The sequence below is a fragment of the Centroberyx affinis genome, unplaced genomic scaffold (genome assembly GCF_046629955.1).
Source record: "Centroberyx affinis isolate AG114_WGS23_722 - 3 ecotype Tasmania unplaced genomic scaffold, CSIRO-AGI_Caff_v1 ptg002868l_1, whole genome shotgun sequence".
In the NCBI taxonomy this organism is placed as follows: domain Eukaryota; kingdom Metazoa; phylum Chordata; class Actinopteri; order Beryciformes; family Berycidae; genus Centroberyx; species Centroberyx affinis.
The window spans coordinates 19,731-38,259 of NW_027281002.1; the positions used below are offsets into that span (position 1 = coordinate 19,731).

At 42.3% G+C, this 18,529-nt stretch overlaps 1 protein-coding gene across 1 annotated transcript in view; it reads left to right on the top strand.

The window, feature by feature from the left end:
* The first annotated feature begins 609 nt into the window (after positions 1 to 609).
* Positions 610 to 18,529, top strand: part of sntb1 (syntrophin, basic 1) — a 35,363-nt gene continuing 17,443 nt past the window's right edge. The window contains 3 exon segments of the mRNA XM_071536385.1: positions 610 to 1,246; positions 12,415 to 12,512; positions 12,515 to 12,651. Of these exon segments, the coding sequence (XP_071392486.1) occupies positions 700 to 1,246; positions 12,415 to 12,512; positions 12,515 to 12,651 (782 nt within the window). The 5' untranslated portion in view covers positions 610 to 699.

Here is an 18,529-nt window from a genome sequence, read left to right on the forward strand (position 1 = left end):
CTGTAAAGGACCAGTGGCCACTCCTTACCTCTTCAGCTCCAACGTCGCGAGAGGTGTAGTGGAGGGTAAACCCACAAAACTCAGTTTAGTTACCTTTTTATTTGCAGGATTGACTTTATTATCCTTTTTAGGCTGACATAAATCTCAATGGCCTAAATTCATTGTACACATCATAGTAAGTAGTATCATACTGATGCAAGCTATGACGATATGGTATTTATGGGAGGAAAGCATAAATTATTGCTTTTCTAAAAAAAAAAAGATTTTATTTGTATTGGTGGTTATTTGCCTTATGATGTTTATCGCCTGGTGGTCATAGTTTAGGCTACCTAACCTCCTTTTTATTTACCACTAGCCTACATCACTGGTCACGACTTAAATATTTAGGGCTGGATCTGGGGGAAAAAAGATAAACAAAAAAGCAAACATTTTGTGTATGCAGGGCCCGGAGATGGGATTGCCTGACGGCGGGGGGAGCAAACTCCACCCAACAGATAGGATCTCGGGCAGGCGGAGCGGAGCGGAGCGCAGCTTGTGCCAAAACTGCTCTGGCTGGCTGGACGGGACACTTGACAAGTCCCGCAGAAAACTTCAGAGGGGCAAAGTCCAGAGCGGGAGAGTGGGAGAGGAAGAGTGGGAGTTACAGTGTGAGAGACTACATAAAAAAATCACATGCCATTTTAAAGAAATGCTCCAAAGATGGCGGTGGTAATAGCGACGGGAGTTTCGGGTGCCACCGGAGTGCAAAAAAGTGGATTTTTGGAGGTTTTGGTGCGGGAGCGGTGGCACAAAGTTTTGGCCAACTTGAACGAGGAAGCGCTCACGTTAAGCTGCGAGGAGACCGGCGTTAACGACAACGTTAACGACAATGTCAACTCCAACGGCGTTACCAACGGATCTTACCATGGCAACAACAACACCAACTCCAACAACAGCCCCCAAACCGTGCGCACCGCGTTCACGGACCTACCGGAGCGAGTGCCCGAGGCGATCGCCAACAGAAAGCGGTGCGTCAAGGTGACCAAGCAGGAGGTCGGCGGACTCGGGATCAGCATCAAGGGGGGGAAGGAGAATAAAATGCCCATCCTGATCAGTAAGATATTCAAGGGGCTCGCCGCGGACCAGACCCAGGCTCTGTACGTCGGGGACGCTATCCTGTCTGTGAACGGCGTGAACCTGCGGGACGCGACCCACGACGAGGCTGTGCAGGCGCTGAAACGTGCCGGGAAAGAGGTGACTCTGGAAGGTAGGTAGGTTGGGTGCGTGTGTTTGTGTTTGTGTGTGTGTGTGTGTGTGTGTGTGTGTGTGTGTGTGTGTGTGTGTGTGTGTATGTATGGAGAGAGAGAGCAGTTGTAATCTCAGTCGCTTCAGGTGGTTTGAAGAAGGTCATCATGGGCTCCCAAACTTTTTTTTGTAAACAAATACCCAACCTCCTTTTTTGTTGTTACTTAGATATGTTTCAATAGAGGATTATAGACCCGTCTTCACTGTAAGTGGGGAGATAATAGTTGAGTGTGTGAGAACTATGGTCAAAATAGCCAAATTCATACCTTCTCTCACTGGGCTACATTTCAGAAGTATTTGTGAAATTATACCTCATCTTGCTGGGGACCTAGTATAACCCCCTCAAGGACCCCAAGAATGGCCCTGCACCCTACTTTGGGAACCGCTGTCCTGGATTGTTCTAGGCTGCTCTATGACACATCATTCACCCTCATACTGTAGGACAGTGATTCTCAACCTTTTTCATATCAAAGACCCCTAATTTAGTCCACATTAGGGCCACTGACCCCCATTTGATGAGATTTTGTCTCTCGGACCCAAATCTGAGAATATTTTTTATTGTTAGATATGATTTTGTCCATAATTCCATGACTATCTGTATTGTAGGTAGAGAGATAACAGTGAAACTATTATCAAAAACAGTCATTCTTCACATTTAAATGGCTAAAATGAAAACCAGCATGGCTTTGGGTCCCGAGGACCAGGATTGAGAACCACTGCTGTAGGACATGTTTAATTTTCCATCAGGGTGGAAAGTGTGATTATATTGGTTAATAATAGGGCTAAAATGGATAAGAAAAAGTGATATTTTTATTGCACTACCCTACATAACTCATATATCTCAGTACATGAAATCTGTTATCTGTTATCTCTTACAAGTCACCTTGTAGTTTATCCTAGGTCACCAAATTGAAGAGAACTGAAACTTTTTTTTCCGCCATCTCTGCAAATTTAGCTAGTTTCAGGAGGAGAGGGGATGATGTCATACTTAAAGGAATAGTTCACCCAAAAATGAAAATTCTGTCATCATCTACTCACCCTCATGCCAAATGAAACACAGGTGAAATTTGTTAGTCCATATAACACACAGGGAGGTTGCCTCCACAACTTCGTAGCAGCCTTCTCCAAAACAACTGAAGTCAATGGGGACCTGGGGCCTGGACTACGAAGCAGGATTTGGGGTTAGCGAGGTAACTTCAGGTTTAACCCTGGATTTTCAGTCTCACGAAGGTGGTTCACTTCTTACCGGGGTAGATCACCATGGTAATTTATGCTGCACGGCTAACCTGCTCCGGAGCAGGTTAAGTTCAGGGTATCGGATCAAAACGTATGAAAGGCCTTCTGACCAATCAGCTGTCTGGAAACAGGAAGTCACCATTCCTACTGGATCCCGATATGGACAAATATACAAATGGAAATCACATTAAAAAACTGAAAATTGTTAGGCAATTTTTGAATTAACAGACAGTAAGAAGTGCTCTTCGCAGGGCGACGTGTTTACAGACCAGTAGAATGACGTTGTTTTCCATGATAACTTATTATAGCCTATCGGAGATATAGCAGGTAGGTTACTTAACTGAGCATATTATTAATGGCAGTTACTGTTGCATATATTAATTGCGCTGACTTCATTTAGCCTAATTGGATTCCCGACAGTGTTTGGTTCAATGTAGGCTATTTCATATTCCATTACCGCAGCCCCGAAGAACATGAGGCCGACTTTATGAATAGAAAATCTTTTTACAGCCTGTGTCCACAAACTATTGTATCAATGAAAAATATGCCCACTGTGTCCTAATGACGGGGCAGTTCCTCCAGTAATCCTCTAGCCTTGGAAGCAGAAACAACTTTTACTTTTCGCGGTTATGTTTTGTAATGCTGACAGTTATTCATTATCAGAATTTGTTCTTGTTGAGAGAAGAACCCAATGTTAGTAGCTATCCATTTCTTTCCGATTGAAAATGTCAGCAGGAAATATTAGGGCTTATATCATCCTATAATTAGGTCTATTCTCTATGGCTTTTGTTGTTTGATTAGCCTATTTTATTATTTTCGCCTATTTTTAGACTATTATTTTATAGTTTTGCGCTTATAGGCCTATTCTATGTCCTTTTCCCCGCTGAATCATATTACTTTTGCTGTGCAACAATCTAATTTCCCCACGGGGATCAATAGTTTCATCTTATCTTATCCGAATTGTCTGATCTAGATCTGTCCATGTTGTATGTGATCGGCTATTTGTTACAAACAAAAACAGCCAAACAATCACACTGTGAATAAAAAGACATATACACCATTATTTGTTGCAAATCAATCAGCTGTAGTTAAGACTTGCACTAAATTATGGTGTAAATATACTGTAGGTCTTTTTGGAACTCTGAAGAACTGGTCCCCATTGACTTCAGTTGTTTTGGAGAAGGCTGCTATGGAGTTGTGTTGGCAACCTCCCTGTATGTTATATGGACAAACTTCACCTGTGTTTCAACTGGCATGAGGGTGAGTAGATGATGAGTCATTTTTGGGTGAACTATTCCTTTAATAGGCCTACATGCCATTGGGACACCCTTGGTTTATCGCATAGTTGGGAAATGTGCAGGTGACTGATTGGCTGACTGTTGCAAAAAAGAATAGCTGGCATTTCTAAGGAAATGGTTATTATGCAACGGGGGGGGGGGGGGACATGTGAGATCAGACTCACATACTCTCTCTCTATCTCTCTCCCATGCTCCTTTTCTCTCTCTCTCTCTTCCCCTCACACTCCTCTCTCACTGTCTGCTTCGTTTTTACATACACAAGCAAGGCCACTCACACAAATATAGTTCTACATTCCCTCAAACATCACACACACACACGCGCATTCATGTACACACACACTTTCACACTCGTTTACACAAACACACGCGCAGCACAGCCAAGTCTATGTGAGTTTGCTCTACAGTTGTTTTTAGCCAACAGTGAAGATGAAAATTAGGCTGGTGGCTGGCGGTTTCCACTCTGAAGGCTGAACATCATTATACACCCCCCACCCACCCCCATCACACACACACACACACACACCAAAAAAATTTTGGTGTGTGTGTGAAGTGCCCACTTCTCTGAGTTTTCTATTCCTGTTCCTGTGAGGACTCTTGGACCCAAGATAGTAAGAACAAAGTCTCTCTCTCCTCTCTCTCTCTCTCTCTCTCTCTCTCTCTCTCTCTCTTTCCTCTGTCTTACTCACACACACATACACACGCACAAACATGGTGATGATCCTTCCCAGGGGGACACTGAGGCTACTGCAGAGGGAAAACCAGGTCCCAGCTGAAAACTTACTGAGATAAGACGGAGAGAGAGAGAGAGAGAGAGAGAGAGAGAGAGAGAGAGAGAGAGAGAGAGAGAGAGAGAGAGAGAAGGGGGGGGACAGAGAGAGAGCGGAAGGGAGGGAGCGGGAGAGGGAGGAAGGAGGGAGAGAGGAGGGAGAGAGATGTAGGGGGGGTGGAAGTTATGGAGAAAGGCACAGAAAGAGAGAGAGAGAAGGGAGAAGAGAGAGGGGGGGTTAAGAAGCAGATAGAAAGAGGACAGGAATGGCCTAACTTAAGGGTGACCGAGAGGTAGAATAAGTTCACTAGCCTGTAACTTTACTCATACAGACATGATTTGCATTTTGAAAAGCAGTGAATCTTAGAGGATGCAGCAGAAGAAGAAAATGACTTTATTGGCAAGTGACACAAATACAGTGTGATTCAATATGTCATGAAAGGGTTCCATGGATCTCTGGGGACATGAAAGGTACTCGGCACATAACGAACCAATTCAAAAAAAAAAAAAAAGTAAGCAGTGATATGTAAATTCTTGAATTGAGAGATATTCCCTTTTAAGTTTCATTCCTGAATGTATGTCTAGCCATCTTCTAAGATTTGGGAGAAGCAGGCTCTCTGTTAGAGGAGGAGAGAGATCAGGAGGAAACATCTGATCCAACCGTTAGGAGACAGAGCATTTCCCATGGGATAGGAGTGTGCGTGTGTGTGTGGGTGTGTGTGTGTGAGCATGTGTGTGTGTATTTGAATGCTGTATCACTGTGCATTGTACATGTGTGTGCATATGCAAGCATGCAGGCCTACGTGCCGTTTTACCGGAAGGCTCTGATAGCGCAGACAAGCCATCTTGAAAACTCATCAGAAAGCAGGAGCATAAAATTCACTAAAGATAGACAACAACCACTTACTCCTTTATTATCCGTCTTAAGACCGCTCTCCAACCAGAGGACCCGGGTCCAAGCATCCTGTTTGTTGAAGTGTCCCTGAGCAAAACACTGAATCTCTGCAGGCTCCAGTGCTGTAGCTCAACCTGCAGACCTCCCTATGGAGGAAGACAAGCCAAAAGAGAATTTCCCAGCATTTTCAATCATTATACCTGCTGCATTTCAGTGCAGGCACACACCATCCAGCACACCAGTATTCTCTATTCATAATATTCCTCTGATGTCACATATATTCCCTACCAGTATGGTGCTTTACCATATACACAGCTTATTGGCTGTGGCTGTCATCTGATTATAATCACCAGTTATTTTTTTTTTTTTTTACAATCGTCTGTTATTTTCCTACCAAGATAGCCGTGTGGTGATGTAACAGAACACTATGAATAGCGTCAAGACAAGAGTAGAAGATAATAGGCTAAAAATAGACACAAATTAGGTTAAGAATAAAAAGTCAGAATAGAATGAAGGACAAGTGTCACACACTTCAGCAGACAGGAAATGAGTCAGTATCCTGTAAGCTCACGGTTTACCCCTAACAAGCCTTGACTGTCATCATCTTCCATCTGTATGTGTGTGTGCATGTGTTGTCAGCAGCAGTGTCATGAAGACTCATGTTACTGTTACTGTGTGTGTGTGTGTGTGTGTGTGTGTGTCTGTGCGTGTGTCTATAAGCATGTGTCTGCTTGTGTGTCAGTGTGTGTATATGCATGTGTTGTCATCATGGTAGTCATCAGCAGTGTAGTCTAGACTGTGATGCTACAGTTAGTGTGTATGTGTGTGTGTGTGTGTGTGTGTGTGTGAGAGAGAGAGAGTCAGAGAGCGTCTACGTGTCTACTGGCTGACTGACTGTTTATGTCATTAGAGAAGCTATCATCACCTCTGCTACTGTTTGCAGAGTCTGACTCTGAGCGGATGATGGTGATGATAATAACAACAACTGCGATGTTGGCGATAATGACTGTGGTGGCGATGATAATAGATTGAATTTCACTCCTGTCCTCTGTCAGTGTTTATACAGACAGAAAAATTGGGTGGTGGTAGGCTAAAGCTGATCTTTATACCCTCTCCTTTGTAGTCGTACGCATTGAATCTTTGTCACTTGCATTTGTTTTGTACTAGTTTTCTTGTGATTATCTTTGCAGATACTGACCCTCTCTACAGTTGCACTTATTGAAAGTGGCTCTGGATAAGGATTTCAGTTTAATGTTTAAATTGTAAATTTAATATGATTTAAGCGTGGCCATAATCAAAAGGCTGCAAGTCTGTTATGTGGCTTCATTGTCTTTTTGATGTTAAATCCATGTTACACTGTAGATGAATCAACAGCAAAAAAAGTCTATTTGAAACTACCTTTCACTCACAGCCCCAATGGTTGTGGTTCTGAATAAATGTGGTGGTTTGTGTTAACGTTTCTGGAAATAATGTTACATCTACCACACAGCTGTCTTTATACTTCTGTAAGCCTGCTGATGTTGCATTGTGGCTTTCACTTTTCCCAAATCCTTGTGAGGAGAGAGTGAGTTACTGTATGTAAACATGCTTGTAGCATTAGGAGCCACGGACTTTGTAACAGTTGTCTCTGCATATTTTGACTCTTCATGAGCAAACTTTGAGGAAAGGCTTTGGTAGATTCATTTACAGTGTAATATGGATGAACAGAAGGCAAAGCAATAAAATATCAGATGCCAGTTATAAGTCTTTACTGGCCAAATTTGAGATTGCAATAATTAACAATTTTCACCCATTCCTGCAATTTTATCACAAAAAACACATATCGCAAATTGCATTGCAATTTTTGAGAAAAGCCACTGCAACATCAAGCATTTAAGGCCGCAATAATCAGAAAACAACTCCTGGTGGGTCTGATGTAATATTCAGGTTATAGTTTAGTGTTATGGATCAGTCACCTTGACTATTGTCCAGTCCTTCTGTCTGTCCTTCGGAACACACCCTTTGTCTAATTGCCTCTGCACATTTGATTATTTGCAAGTAAACTCTGAAGCAATGCTCTTTTTTCTGTTCAGTCATGTTCAGGGTTGAGAACACTTGTGTACTTTTCTGCTGGATAAACTTTGATAAACTTATTTTCACTCAAATTTCCCACATTGACCTAGTCTTGGCCATAGCTGCATCCAAAACAAGTATATATATATATGTTATGGTGTAACCTATAGGGAAGAGATATAACCTTGGCTATAACTAAGCAGTATGTTTTAATGATGCACCAGGGTGAGAGAATACACTGAAGTTTGAGAAAGTGTGTTTAAACTTTTCCAAACATGACATTTTAGCAAAGATCTTCATCAGGAACTAAAGTTTCTTCTTTTGACCAGACATTATATATTTATGTTTGTGTGTTTCACGCCTCTTCTACTCATGGAAAGTTGTGTGCTAGCATAGTGAGCTGGTAACTGATTACAACATTGATGAGTAATTCCTCCTACGTGTATTTCTAATTTCTTTTTTTGTCTTTTCTATAAATAAGGCCCCCAGCTTGCTCATAATTTGGTTAAGGCAACATTTAAACACTCTTAGATATTGGTCCAAATCTTACTAAAAGATGCCTTGAGTGTGGATTTGTAAAGGCCTTTTGTGCTGCAGTAGTGTCTAGCTACCTGCTCAGTGCCTGCAAGGAATAAAAGCCTTCATTCTGCAATCAGAGCTTTATAAAGGAGCCTTTTTTCTGTCTATCCCTCTGCCCTGTTCTGTTCTCTTTCCAACTCTTACCAATGTCAAACCTTCCACTTTCTCTCCCACAGGCTTAATGAGAGGAGTTTTTCCTTTGGTAAATTTTCTCACCAAATAAAGTTCCCTATTCAGAGCAGATGGTGAGAGGTCCAATGACTTCAGACCTCATTAAAGATTGTTAAGGATCATTAAGTGAAAAGGACACAATGAGACAGATATTGTAATTATGCCTGATGTTATAGAAAGAGTGTGTGTGTGTGTGTAGGGGGGTGCTGTCCAACCACACTTATTGTTAGAGAGAGAAAATTAATGAGAGAAAAAGCAAATGAGTGAGCATGTATGTATGGATGTGTGTGTGTGTGTGTGTGTGTGTGTGTGTGTGTGCACTCATTGTGAATGTGTGTGACTACACCTGATGACAGAGACACCAGTCGCACTGGATTTCCATGGAGTCTTCCAGTCTTCACAATGGGCTCCATTGTCATCATAACAAGCTCTTAGACTTCTGAAGAAACTAACTGCCCCATTTGTAGAATGTGTAAGTGAATGGGTTTTGAATAGGGTTGAATGGAGTTTGGAAATAAGTGAATGGCTTTTGAATGGCATCAATGGGAGTGAGTGGGATTTAAAATGGGGAGTTGAACAGCTGGTCTTTGGTGATACGTTGTCATTCAGACATCTGCGTTGTCACTACTGTAACGGCAAGCTACCATTTCCTAATGGGATGGAGAGTGGGAGAGAGAGAGAGAGAGAGAGAGAGAAACACTAGCATTTGGAGAGGGACAAAGTGAGAAACAGAGTGGAGAGAGAGAGAGAAAAAGAGAAAGAGACAGACTTTCAGTTTCAATTTAGACGGAGAGAGAGACAGAATGAGTGGAAGGAAAAGGGATCCACATTTGGAGAGAGAGAGAGAGACAGAGAGAGAATGATTGAATGTGCAAATGCTTAGGAGGCCATCTCATTACTAAGACGGGCAGGTAAACAATGTCCAGATTGTGTGTGTGTGTGTGTGTGTCTGTTTTTGTGTGTGTGTGTGTGCGTGTGCGTGCTTGCACTCTGTCTTGAGCACGAGACAGAGAGACAGAGCCAGAAAAATAAAATCAAAGCGAGAGGGGGAGGGACAGCCCCTCATTCTGAGCTTTCAGCTGGACTTATGTAATAGCAAACCAACTTTTAGCCTGGTTTCAAATCAAGGCTCGAGTAGAACTTCTCTACAGAGGAGCATCATTATCCTCTCTGAGATGTTATCGCACTGTTGAGGTTATCGCACACAGTTAGCTGTATCGGTGCTGTAATGGAATAGATACAGGCCCCGAGGGAATGCACACACACATACAGGGTAATGATCATAAACATATGGACCCCGCCCCATTTATTTTCCCCTGTGCTGGAATGGAAACAGTGCAGCTCTATTTCTGGGCAGAGTGATGCCGGTCAATGAGTTTAAATTTCCTCTTGCCAGGCTGTGTCTGCAAATTTTAATTGAAACACTGAATGGACTAAACATTATATTTTAACATGGCTAGCCTGGGATCAATTCACTTTCAGTTCAGTCAATTCAGGACGTAGATCTGTGTGAAGTAGTGACTCATGACAGAAATGTGAGAATGAGATATATGAGAATCTGTCTTTTGCAGTTGCAGTTGTAATTATCATTTGGAATTTATTTAAAGTGAATTGCCCCGGCCCTGCAGTGGAGGCCAAATGCAAGTAAAACAATCCTTTAATTAAAGTTTTTCAGAGATTCAGCTTGGTTCACTGACCAAGTTCTGTTTTTGCTACCGTTTGCCTCCATTATGAAATGCAAACTAGCAATTTAAATGGCATTATGCATTTGATTGTAGCGGCAGTCTAGTACAATGATAGTAATGATATTGTGTTGTGTGTGTGTGTGTGTGTGTGTGTGTGTGCATGCGCGTGCATGTGTGTGTGTGTGTGTGCGTGTGCACGTGTGTGTGTGTGTGTGAAAAGACCCATACAAGAGATCGTATGTTCAAAGTCCGGAACTAATGCTGGATTATCACTGGCAAAAGGAATAGTAATAATTGCCTCAGAATTACACCAATTTCTCACACAGACACACATACACACACACACACACGCACACACACACACACACACACACGCACACATACAAGTGCACATACACACACACACACACACACACACACACAGACTCACATGCACACACACACACACACCCACACACTGTAAGCCCCAGTTTGTGGATCTAAGATATTTGCCTGTGTTCCTTTGGGGCTTCATCATGCTTTGGAGCACAGAAAATGAGGCAGATAGTGTGTGTGTGTGTGTGTGTGTGTGTGTGTGTGTACACATGTGTATCTTAATTGTGAAAACCTTGTTGCTCTGGTTTTGTTGTTTTTCAGTTTTTGTTATTTTTCACTTGAATTTAAATTGTTTCACATGTTCCTTTACGTCACTTTAATCTAAAAAATCCAAGGCCCTGAATGACAAACTCAGCCACTGTATCTGTGCTTTGTTTTGATGCATATTAACAATTCCATCAACCTTTTTTTTAGCCCTTTTGTCTGATAGCAACAGATCTGACTGTGTGGGTTAGTCTAGTGTGCAGTCGGATCAAATTGTTGCTGTAGAGCCATTCAGGACACTCGCACATCATTCACCCCCATCTCCTCCTCTGCGTTATGTGTCAGCCTGTCATCTCTCCTCTACAGGTTGGCGGTTAGGCTTGTTATACAGTCTCATAAGAGTCTATAGCGCTTCACCCAAGAATAGTTCACATGCTGGATTACAAATGCCACCAGCGATATGCCAATTATACCCGGCTCGTACGGTGGGATATGCCAATTAAACATCCAGGGCATTCCAAGGATTCAGAGCATTCAGGACACAGAGCATACTGAGCACCCACTTCATTTCTGCCTCTCTATTTCTGTCTTTCACTTAAACATGTGTCCCGTGTTCCCTTTTCCTCTCCCCTTCCCAAACCTTGTATAACAACATGGCATTGAAGGGTCTGGAATTGTTATTAAGCCTCCAGTGATTGACTTTTACAACTAAAGGTTTTTTGGAAATTTAGTTTTCTTGCCTAGCCTGGCAGCATTAGCTCTGACTATCCTATCTATCTAGTGGGGTCCTCAGTGTGTTCAGTGCCATAACTCTCCTGATGCTGCCCCCCCTCCAGCAGCAGAGACAAAGTATGAATCATCAGTGCAGTTTACAGCAGGAACACTCAAATACACTTTGATATGGACAGGGAGGCAGGGAGCCCGTTGAGTCTGTTTTGTCTATCTACATTTTCACTTTTCACTTCTGCTGTTATCACTCAATATTGCTAGTGAAATAACGGAGCAGGGCAGCCGTCAGCTCATGGTGCTGGGGAAAGGGAAAGTAATCACATGATCCATGCAGCTTCTCACTCTCTATACACAGCATCATTTGCATACTATCATGCTTTGCTTTTGAAATGTAGAATAAAGAGTTAAACACAGATGTATTTGCTTCTTTAACCTTAATTAAATTAGGCCTACTTTAAAGAGAACCTATTCACAGCATTCTTACCTACTTGAAACAATGAACTATAGGATGATAACATTATTGAACAGACTCCTACTACGACCACAACTATGACTTTTGTTATCAGTGATAAAAGTTCAGAAATCAATGCAGGGGCCAAATTGTGAAGTGCTTTAAAATTGATAACACATTAAAATCCTGAACAGGCAATGAATGAAGGGAAGCCAGTAGATGTTATATTGTAAAGTTTCTCTAGGCAAAAATTACTGGTGCAGCATTTTAATAGTGATTTGCAATTTCTATCAACATTATGAATGAAATGACTGAATTAAATGTGACCTGGCTCCAGCTACTGGCCCCAGCCAATACCAGCAATGGTAACTCTGAGTCATTAATGCAGCTACACACCCATATATGAGACCTTTTGCATAAGAGAAAAGCACAACCAGAGTAGATAATATGTCATTCTTGAAGATAAAAAGGTTGGATGCTTTACATTTTCCATTCCATTCCATTGAGTCAAACTCTGACCAAACGTGACTCAGATCCAGAACATTCAAATCTCAAAATGTTCCACTTTCATGTCCTTTGTCAGCGTTTAGCTACAGCTTAAACTGGAAATCTCTCTCTCTCTCTCTCTCTCTCTCTATCCCCCCTCACCCCACTCTCTCTCTTCTCTGTCCTTCCCTTTTCCTGCTCAGTCAAGTACATGCGCGAGGCCACCCCCTACGTCAAGAAGGGCTCCCCGGTGTCAGAGATCGGCTGGGAGACCCCCCCTCCCGAGTCGCCCCGCTCGGCAGTCCCCCCCTCTCCTCCTGCTGCGACCCGCCCAGCTCTCCTCCGCCCCCCTCGCTGTCTCTGCAGGGCGACAGGAGGTGCATACCGCTCAAGATGTGCTACGTCACCCGAGCCATGACCACACCAGACCCCGAGAACAGGCAAGTGACACACACACACACACACAGTCACACAGTCCACAGAAGCGAACAAAAAAAGACATGATTCTCTGGAGATGCTTTTGTCTCTCTCTCTTTCTCTTTCTCTCTTATGTATTATCTGCCTGCTCTCTGCCTGCTCCTCTTGTGCTTGTTGCTTTTCATTCACAGACTAGTGGCAATTGAGTTATCATTGATTAACCACTCGCATCGCTGTGCCACTGTCCAACCCTGTTACAACCTACCTAACACTGCCCAGCGCTCCAAAGTTCAGCTTTTAAAGGACAGTTCCAGGGTGATTTGAGTTTTTGCTTCTTCTTTTTTTACATTTTCCATCCCTTTAATGTTGATTGTGGCAGTTTTTACATGCATGCACCACGATTAAAGATGTTTTTTTAAATCAGTTTTGCCAAATCTCTCAGGCCATTCACTTCGGGTTCATTTGAATTAAATCGGTGGCAATCCATCACTGTGAACAAGAAGCCAACAGTCACCTTTTGCAAAGTTGTAATATCAGACTTTTACATTTTGGAAGAAGTTCCAGTCACCGTTTCATATTACTGCTTGCATTCGGGAACATGTGCCCGATTTCCACATTTTCCCCTCCAAAATAAATCTTTCAACCAATAGCTAATGTGCTCTGCGGTTACATACGACTCGCCTTCTGTCGATCACAACCCATGCAAGCCAACAGACAAACCAAAGCAAGACACTCCCGACAGCTATAGTCCATAAAATTAAACAGAAAATAAAGCTTGATTTTACACAATTACTTAAAACTGGCGCCCTAGACAGCATTTTTCTCCAAATATTTACTTTGAAAAACAACCAAGACGAGGAAAAAACTGAAAATATCTCATAATTTAATACGGAAAATGATTTACAGTGATGTAGAACAGTAAGGGAATGCGGGAAAGGAGAAAAAACTCCAGTCGCGCCACATGGAATTGCCCTTTAAACGATGAACGATGGTTACCTTAATTAACCGATGGCCTGTCTTTTACTCCTCTACTCAACAATATGACAGTAAGAGAATAGGAGACATTCCTCTCCTGTGTCTGCAGCCCTGTTCTGATACCCTGAAGGGATTACTTGATAGTGTTTTCTCAGACAGCCTTTTTTTTTTAAATACTCTTTTAGACCTTTTTTAGTTTTTTTTCTAGAAGACAAACGTTTGAAGTAGCGCTTAGATAATTCTCTGTCAAATGCCGAGACTTGAAAATCAGCGGGGGGCGGTCTGTAAGGAGGTGTCGTCAAGTTAATTGGTTGGAAATATGACAATGGCCCAATCAAACAGCATGGGGGCCGAAAACCATTTACTGTTTCAACTTTTTTCCATCTGTCTGTACAGTATGTGTGTGTCCCTCTGTCTTTTCTGTCCCCAGTCTCTCTCCTTCTCTCTCTCTCTCCCTCCCCCTCTCTCACCATGTCATTGTTTTCTTTGTCTCTTGTCTTTCTTTCTTTGTCCCTCTTTCCCATCATTCCCCTCTTCTCCCTTTTTCTCTTTCTGTCCCTCTCTCTCTTAATTTTCTCTCACAATTCCCTCCCTCTGTTCCTCTTCTATCATTTCCTCTCTCTCCTGATTCTCTCTCTCTCTCTCTCTCTCTCTCCTATCTCTGTCCTTCTCTCCCATCACTGTGGGTCCCTCTTGATTGCTTTCTCTTTCTCTTTCTCTGTCATTTCAATCTAATCCATTTCAAATTGCTTTATTGGCATGAATGTTACATTACCGTACTGCCAGAGCATTTGTATACAGTGAGAATTCATCAAAAACAAGGAGGAAAAGTAAATAAACTCACTTATTTGTTTACTTTTAATTTATCTCTCTTCCACTCTCCCACACTCTCTCTCTCCGTCCATGTCTGCCCTATCGTTCTCACTCTCACTCTCTATCTTTCTGTCCCTCCGTCCATGTCTGTCCCTCTCTGCATATGTCTGATGTTAAAAGTCTGTTAAGCGCTCAGATAGTTGAACCTCACTAAACTTCAAAGCTGCTGACGATGGAGCCGACATCAAAGTCGAGGCGTAACAATGAGCGCTGACTTCAAAGTCGCTCTGCCTGTACGGACGTCGCGATACTGCTCAACACTGAAATCATGAGACCTAAAAGCTAGCACACACAAACACACATAAATACAAACAGACAAACAAATTTAAAAAATGCTTCATCCATGGAATGGAGGACACGATTCTCTGTAGGCAGTGCTGGCTCTCTGTACTGTATGACAAAACAGAAACCATAACAAAAATACCTCATTTATTTCAGACACTGGAAACCCATAATGATCTAATGTGTGACATTATTCCCATTTTTTAGAAAGATAAAACGATGATCACAGGGGAAATGGTTGTCACTTATCTCTGCTGGTAACGTATGGAATGTATGAACAATTTGATGACCAGCAGTATTTCTTCATTACAGTATTTTTCATTCCCTACACACCATGTTATTGACAATAATTGTGTCCCCATCTGCCAATCCCCATCATTGCGTAAGGCAGCACTGGGGGTGTCATGGTCTTCTGGTTAGAGGACTGGGCTAAAAGACTTTATCGACTTTATAGACTTTATTTTAAAAGAAAGTTTATCAGTTCAAATCCTGATAGGGATCTGAGTCTTCAACTGCTCCAAGATGTGAATGTGTGTAACTGAAACAATGTCTAGCAAGACATTCCTGAAAAAAATCATATGTGCCAAGCAGATCTTTCCTGGATAAATAAAGTAAATTATTTGATCATAACTTACCATCATAAAAATCCCCAGAGACATATTTCTGGTCATATTTCTCAGCTGCACTAATCTATCTTGAAGTGAATACTGTCTTAGAGTGTGTTTCAAAATAGGGTTGAACATTCACTTTGTTGGCTGTAACGCGGATTTTATTGGTCAGCCAGTTATACAAGGAGTCGAGGTCAATATCTCATCTAGTGACTTGTGCCAAGGTGAATTTTTGCTTTCCAGAGATAACACTGTGTTTTGTGGTTTGATAAAGCTGGGGGCAGATTCACAGACACAGATAAAGTCCCTGGCCAAATTGTCCTTGACCAACTTGTGTTTTTTTAATGCACTTCCTCTCTAATCCTTGCGTCCAGGACGAATTCCACTTTAGCCTACTGGTAAATGTTTAGTAAATGTTTAAATGGGAGGACACCCAAGTTGAATGTTGGTCTGTTATGCTTAATCCTTATCTGTGTAACTTAAAAAGCCTACTAGCATTTACACTGGGATGTTCCCTCACTGCATGTCAGTGCTGTGATGTCGGAACAGAGCTTTGTTGTTAGACTTGTATGCAGAAGTAAAGTGTTACACAACATTAAAACATGTTAGCTGGCACTCCAGACTCACCATGTCCAAACAGTAAACTGAGTAAAGAGTCATCCAAAGAAACCTAGAGATGTAGCCGGGCTAGAAGTGACATTTTTCATCCACTGTGGCTCCAAACCTGTGCATAGATGCAGGACTTCAACCATGGCTGCCACTACTAATGCAGGATAGATGCAAGATGGGAGCACCATGGCTACCACTGTAGTAATAATGAAGCATTAAATATCACACTGCACAGTTGTGTGAAAGTCACCACTTAATTTAGCTAAACCACACCATGAACAGGGGATCTGTTATTAAAGGCTTCACCAAGGGGTTTATACCACAGACAAGCCTGTAAAATCAGTGTGGGTCAGAACACAAAATGGGTCGTGGGTCTGTTTACGTTGGATCACCACCACTTCATGGGTGGCGATGTGCTAATACAGTTCGGTTTAGTTTCCAGGGCAAGACTAAAATGACTCAGTTGGAGTTCTGGGCCTGAAAAGGTTTAAAAGGCCTTGTGTTAAGTGACAGGGAAATATGGCTTATCTTTTGTTTTACTAGACTCAGTGCAATGTTGGATCCCTCTGAGGAATAGTGTCTTAGTTGCAGCAGATGTTGTTTAAACTGTTTATGAGCATAAGAGGACAGACAAGAGAGGAGGGTGCAGGTAAGGGGGGGGGGGGGGGATGGTAGGAGAGAGGAGTGAGGGAGCTGAGCGGGGGTGGAAAGCAGAAAGGAGGAGAAGAAAAGGAGAGGAATTGAGAGGACAGGAGAAAAGTGAGGAGAGGAGAGTCTCCAGTGATCTGTTTCATCATTTTGTATTTTGGGATAAAGATAAACTTGATTTCTCTTTATTATTTCTATTTCGCCACTAACCATTGATGTCACTGAAGGGACACGTGATAAAGACCTTTTGTCTCTTAATGTACACAGTAAATACAGAAGAAATTTGCACACCGTCTAGTTTTAGGATTGGATTATTAAAGGGCCATCATAGTTAAATGCAAATGAGGAGGATGAGGTATGAGGAAAGAGAAGGAGAGAAAAGAGGAGGAGAGGAATGGGGGAGTGGAGGGTGGATAAGGAGAGGGGAGGAAAAGAGAGAAAAGGGTGTCAAAAAAGGTGTCTACTCTCAGGATAGACTATATTTATCTGTCTCTAAAGTTCTGTCTTTGTCACATTCTCTTGACTTTGTGTGATGTGAGACTTCCACACAGACACGACATCCACAGAAAAACATTCATGGCTGTAAAGGAGAGAGACAGCTCCTAGCAGAACCAGCACGGCTCCTCACAGTGTGGCGGTTTTCTAGCTCCGTTTAACCTTGATAAGTTTTTGAGTGGGTGGAAACACACACACACACCCACACACACTTCATCAATGCTGCTGACCGGACGAGGCATTGGCCAATTCTCTCTCTCCAGGGTCTAAACTGAGTTTATGGCTAATGCTAATCAGCAGTAATAGCTCTAATAAAAAATGTTTCCCATGTCATGTTGTCATCATTTATCATTTATTATAATCCAGAATAAAATTATTTTGCTACATTTTACCAAGTGAATGACCCATAACCGATACTATAATCTGGATTTACAGTAATCTTACATCTGGAGTCATGACGTTTCTCCAGTCTTAACCCTTAGCACAGTGTTTCTTAAACTAGGGATCGGGATCAAAAATGGGTCATAGGCCTGTTTCTGTTGAGTCTGCACATAACAAGAATGGTGGTATAGATTAAAAGGCTTGTGTGGCAGGGTGAGGTCAGATAAAACAGTTTAGGCCAGTGGTTCAAAATGTTTAAGAATCCTATCTCAATATTATATGGTGGGGCTGCCAGTGTAGAGGTACAGTATATAAATCCTTTCAGATTTTTTTTTTCAAATAAATTGAATGTAAGTAACCAATACACTATTGCAACTACAAATTTCTGCTTAAAACTGGAATGATAATCTCTCCAGTCTGTGTCGCAGGTTTACGTAATGGGACTGACCTTTGTTGCTTTTAACATTAGGTCTTGCTCCTTTAAAAAGGCAGGACTCCTCACTCCTGAAGTGGGAAATAGGTCTCCAGCCCTATTTGTTTTAAATTGAGTAACTGCCCTTTTGTTGGTATCCCACATGACGTCTTGTATCTTTAAAGCCTATAGCTCTGTGGCCTCCTTTCCAGGAGTCTGTCTGTGTTGGTTGCTAAAACAAACACCGTCCTTACAGAACCTCCTCTCTTAACAGGAGGCTAGCGACCACACATCTGGCCCACACTTCTCTCCCTGCCTCCCCCTCTGCTCTCCCTTGGCCTCTCCTTAATCAACTCCCCTTTTATAGGCAGTAGTTCTATTTTTAACCCCAAGAAACACCTGGAGCTAATCTAGAGGGTCTCTCCCACCGCCGAGGGTTTGATGGAAGAGCAGATTCATCACATTCACCGGGGCTTTTCCAGGTCACTTAGGGGTCTGAGCATTAAGAAAGATGCAAAGAAAGCATATTTGCACAGTAGAAACCCACCCTGGATTTGGAGTTGTTTGTTTTGAACCAGAAAGAGCACCTGGACTGTAGAGTGCTGTTACTAGAGATGC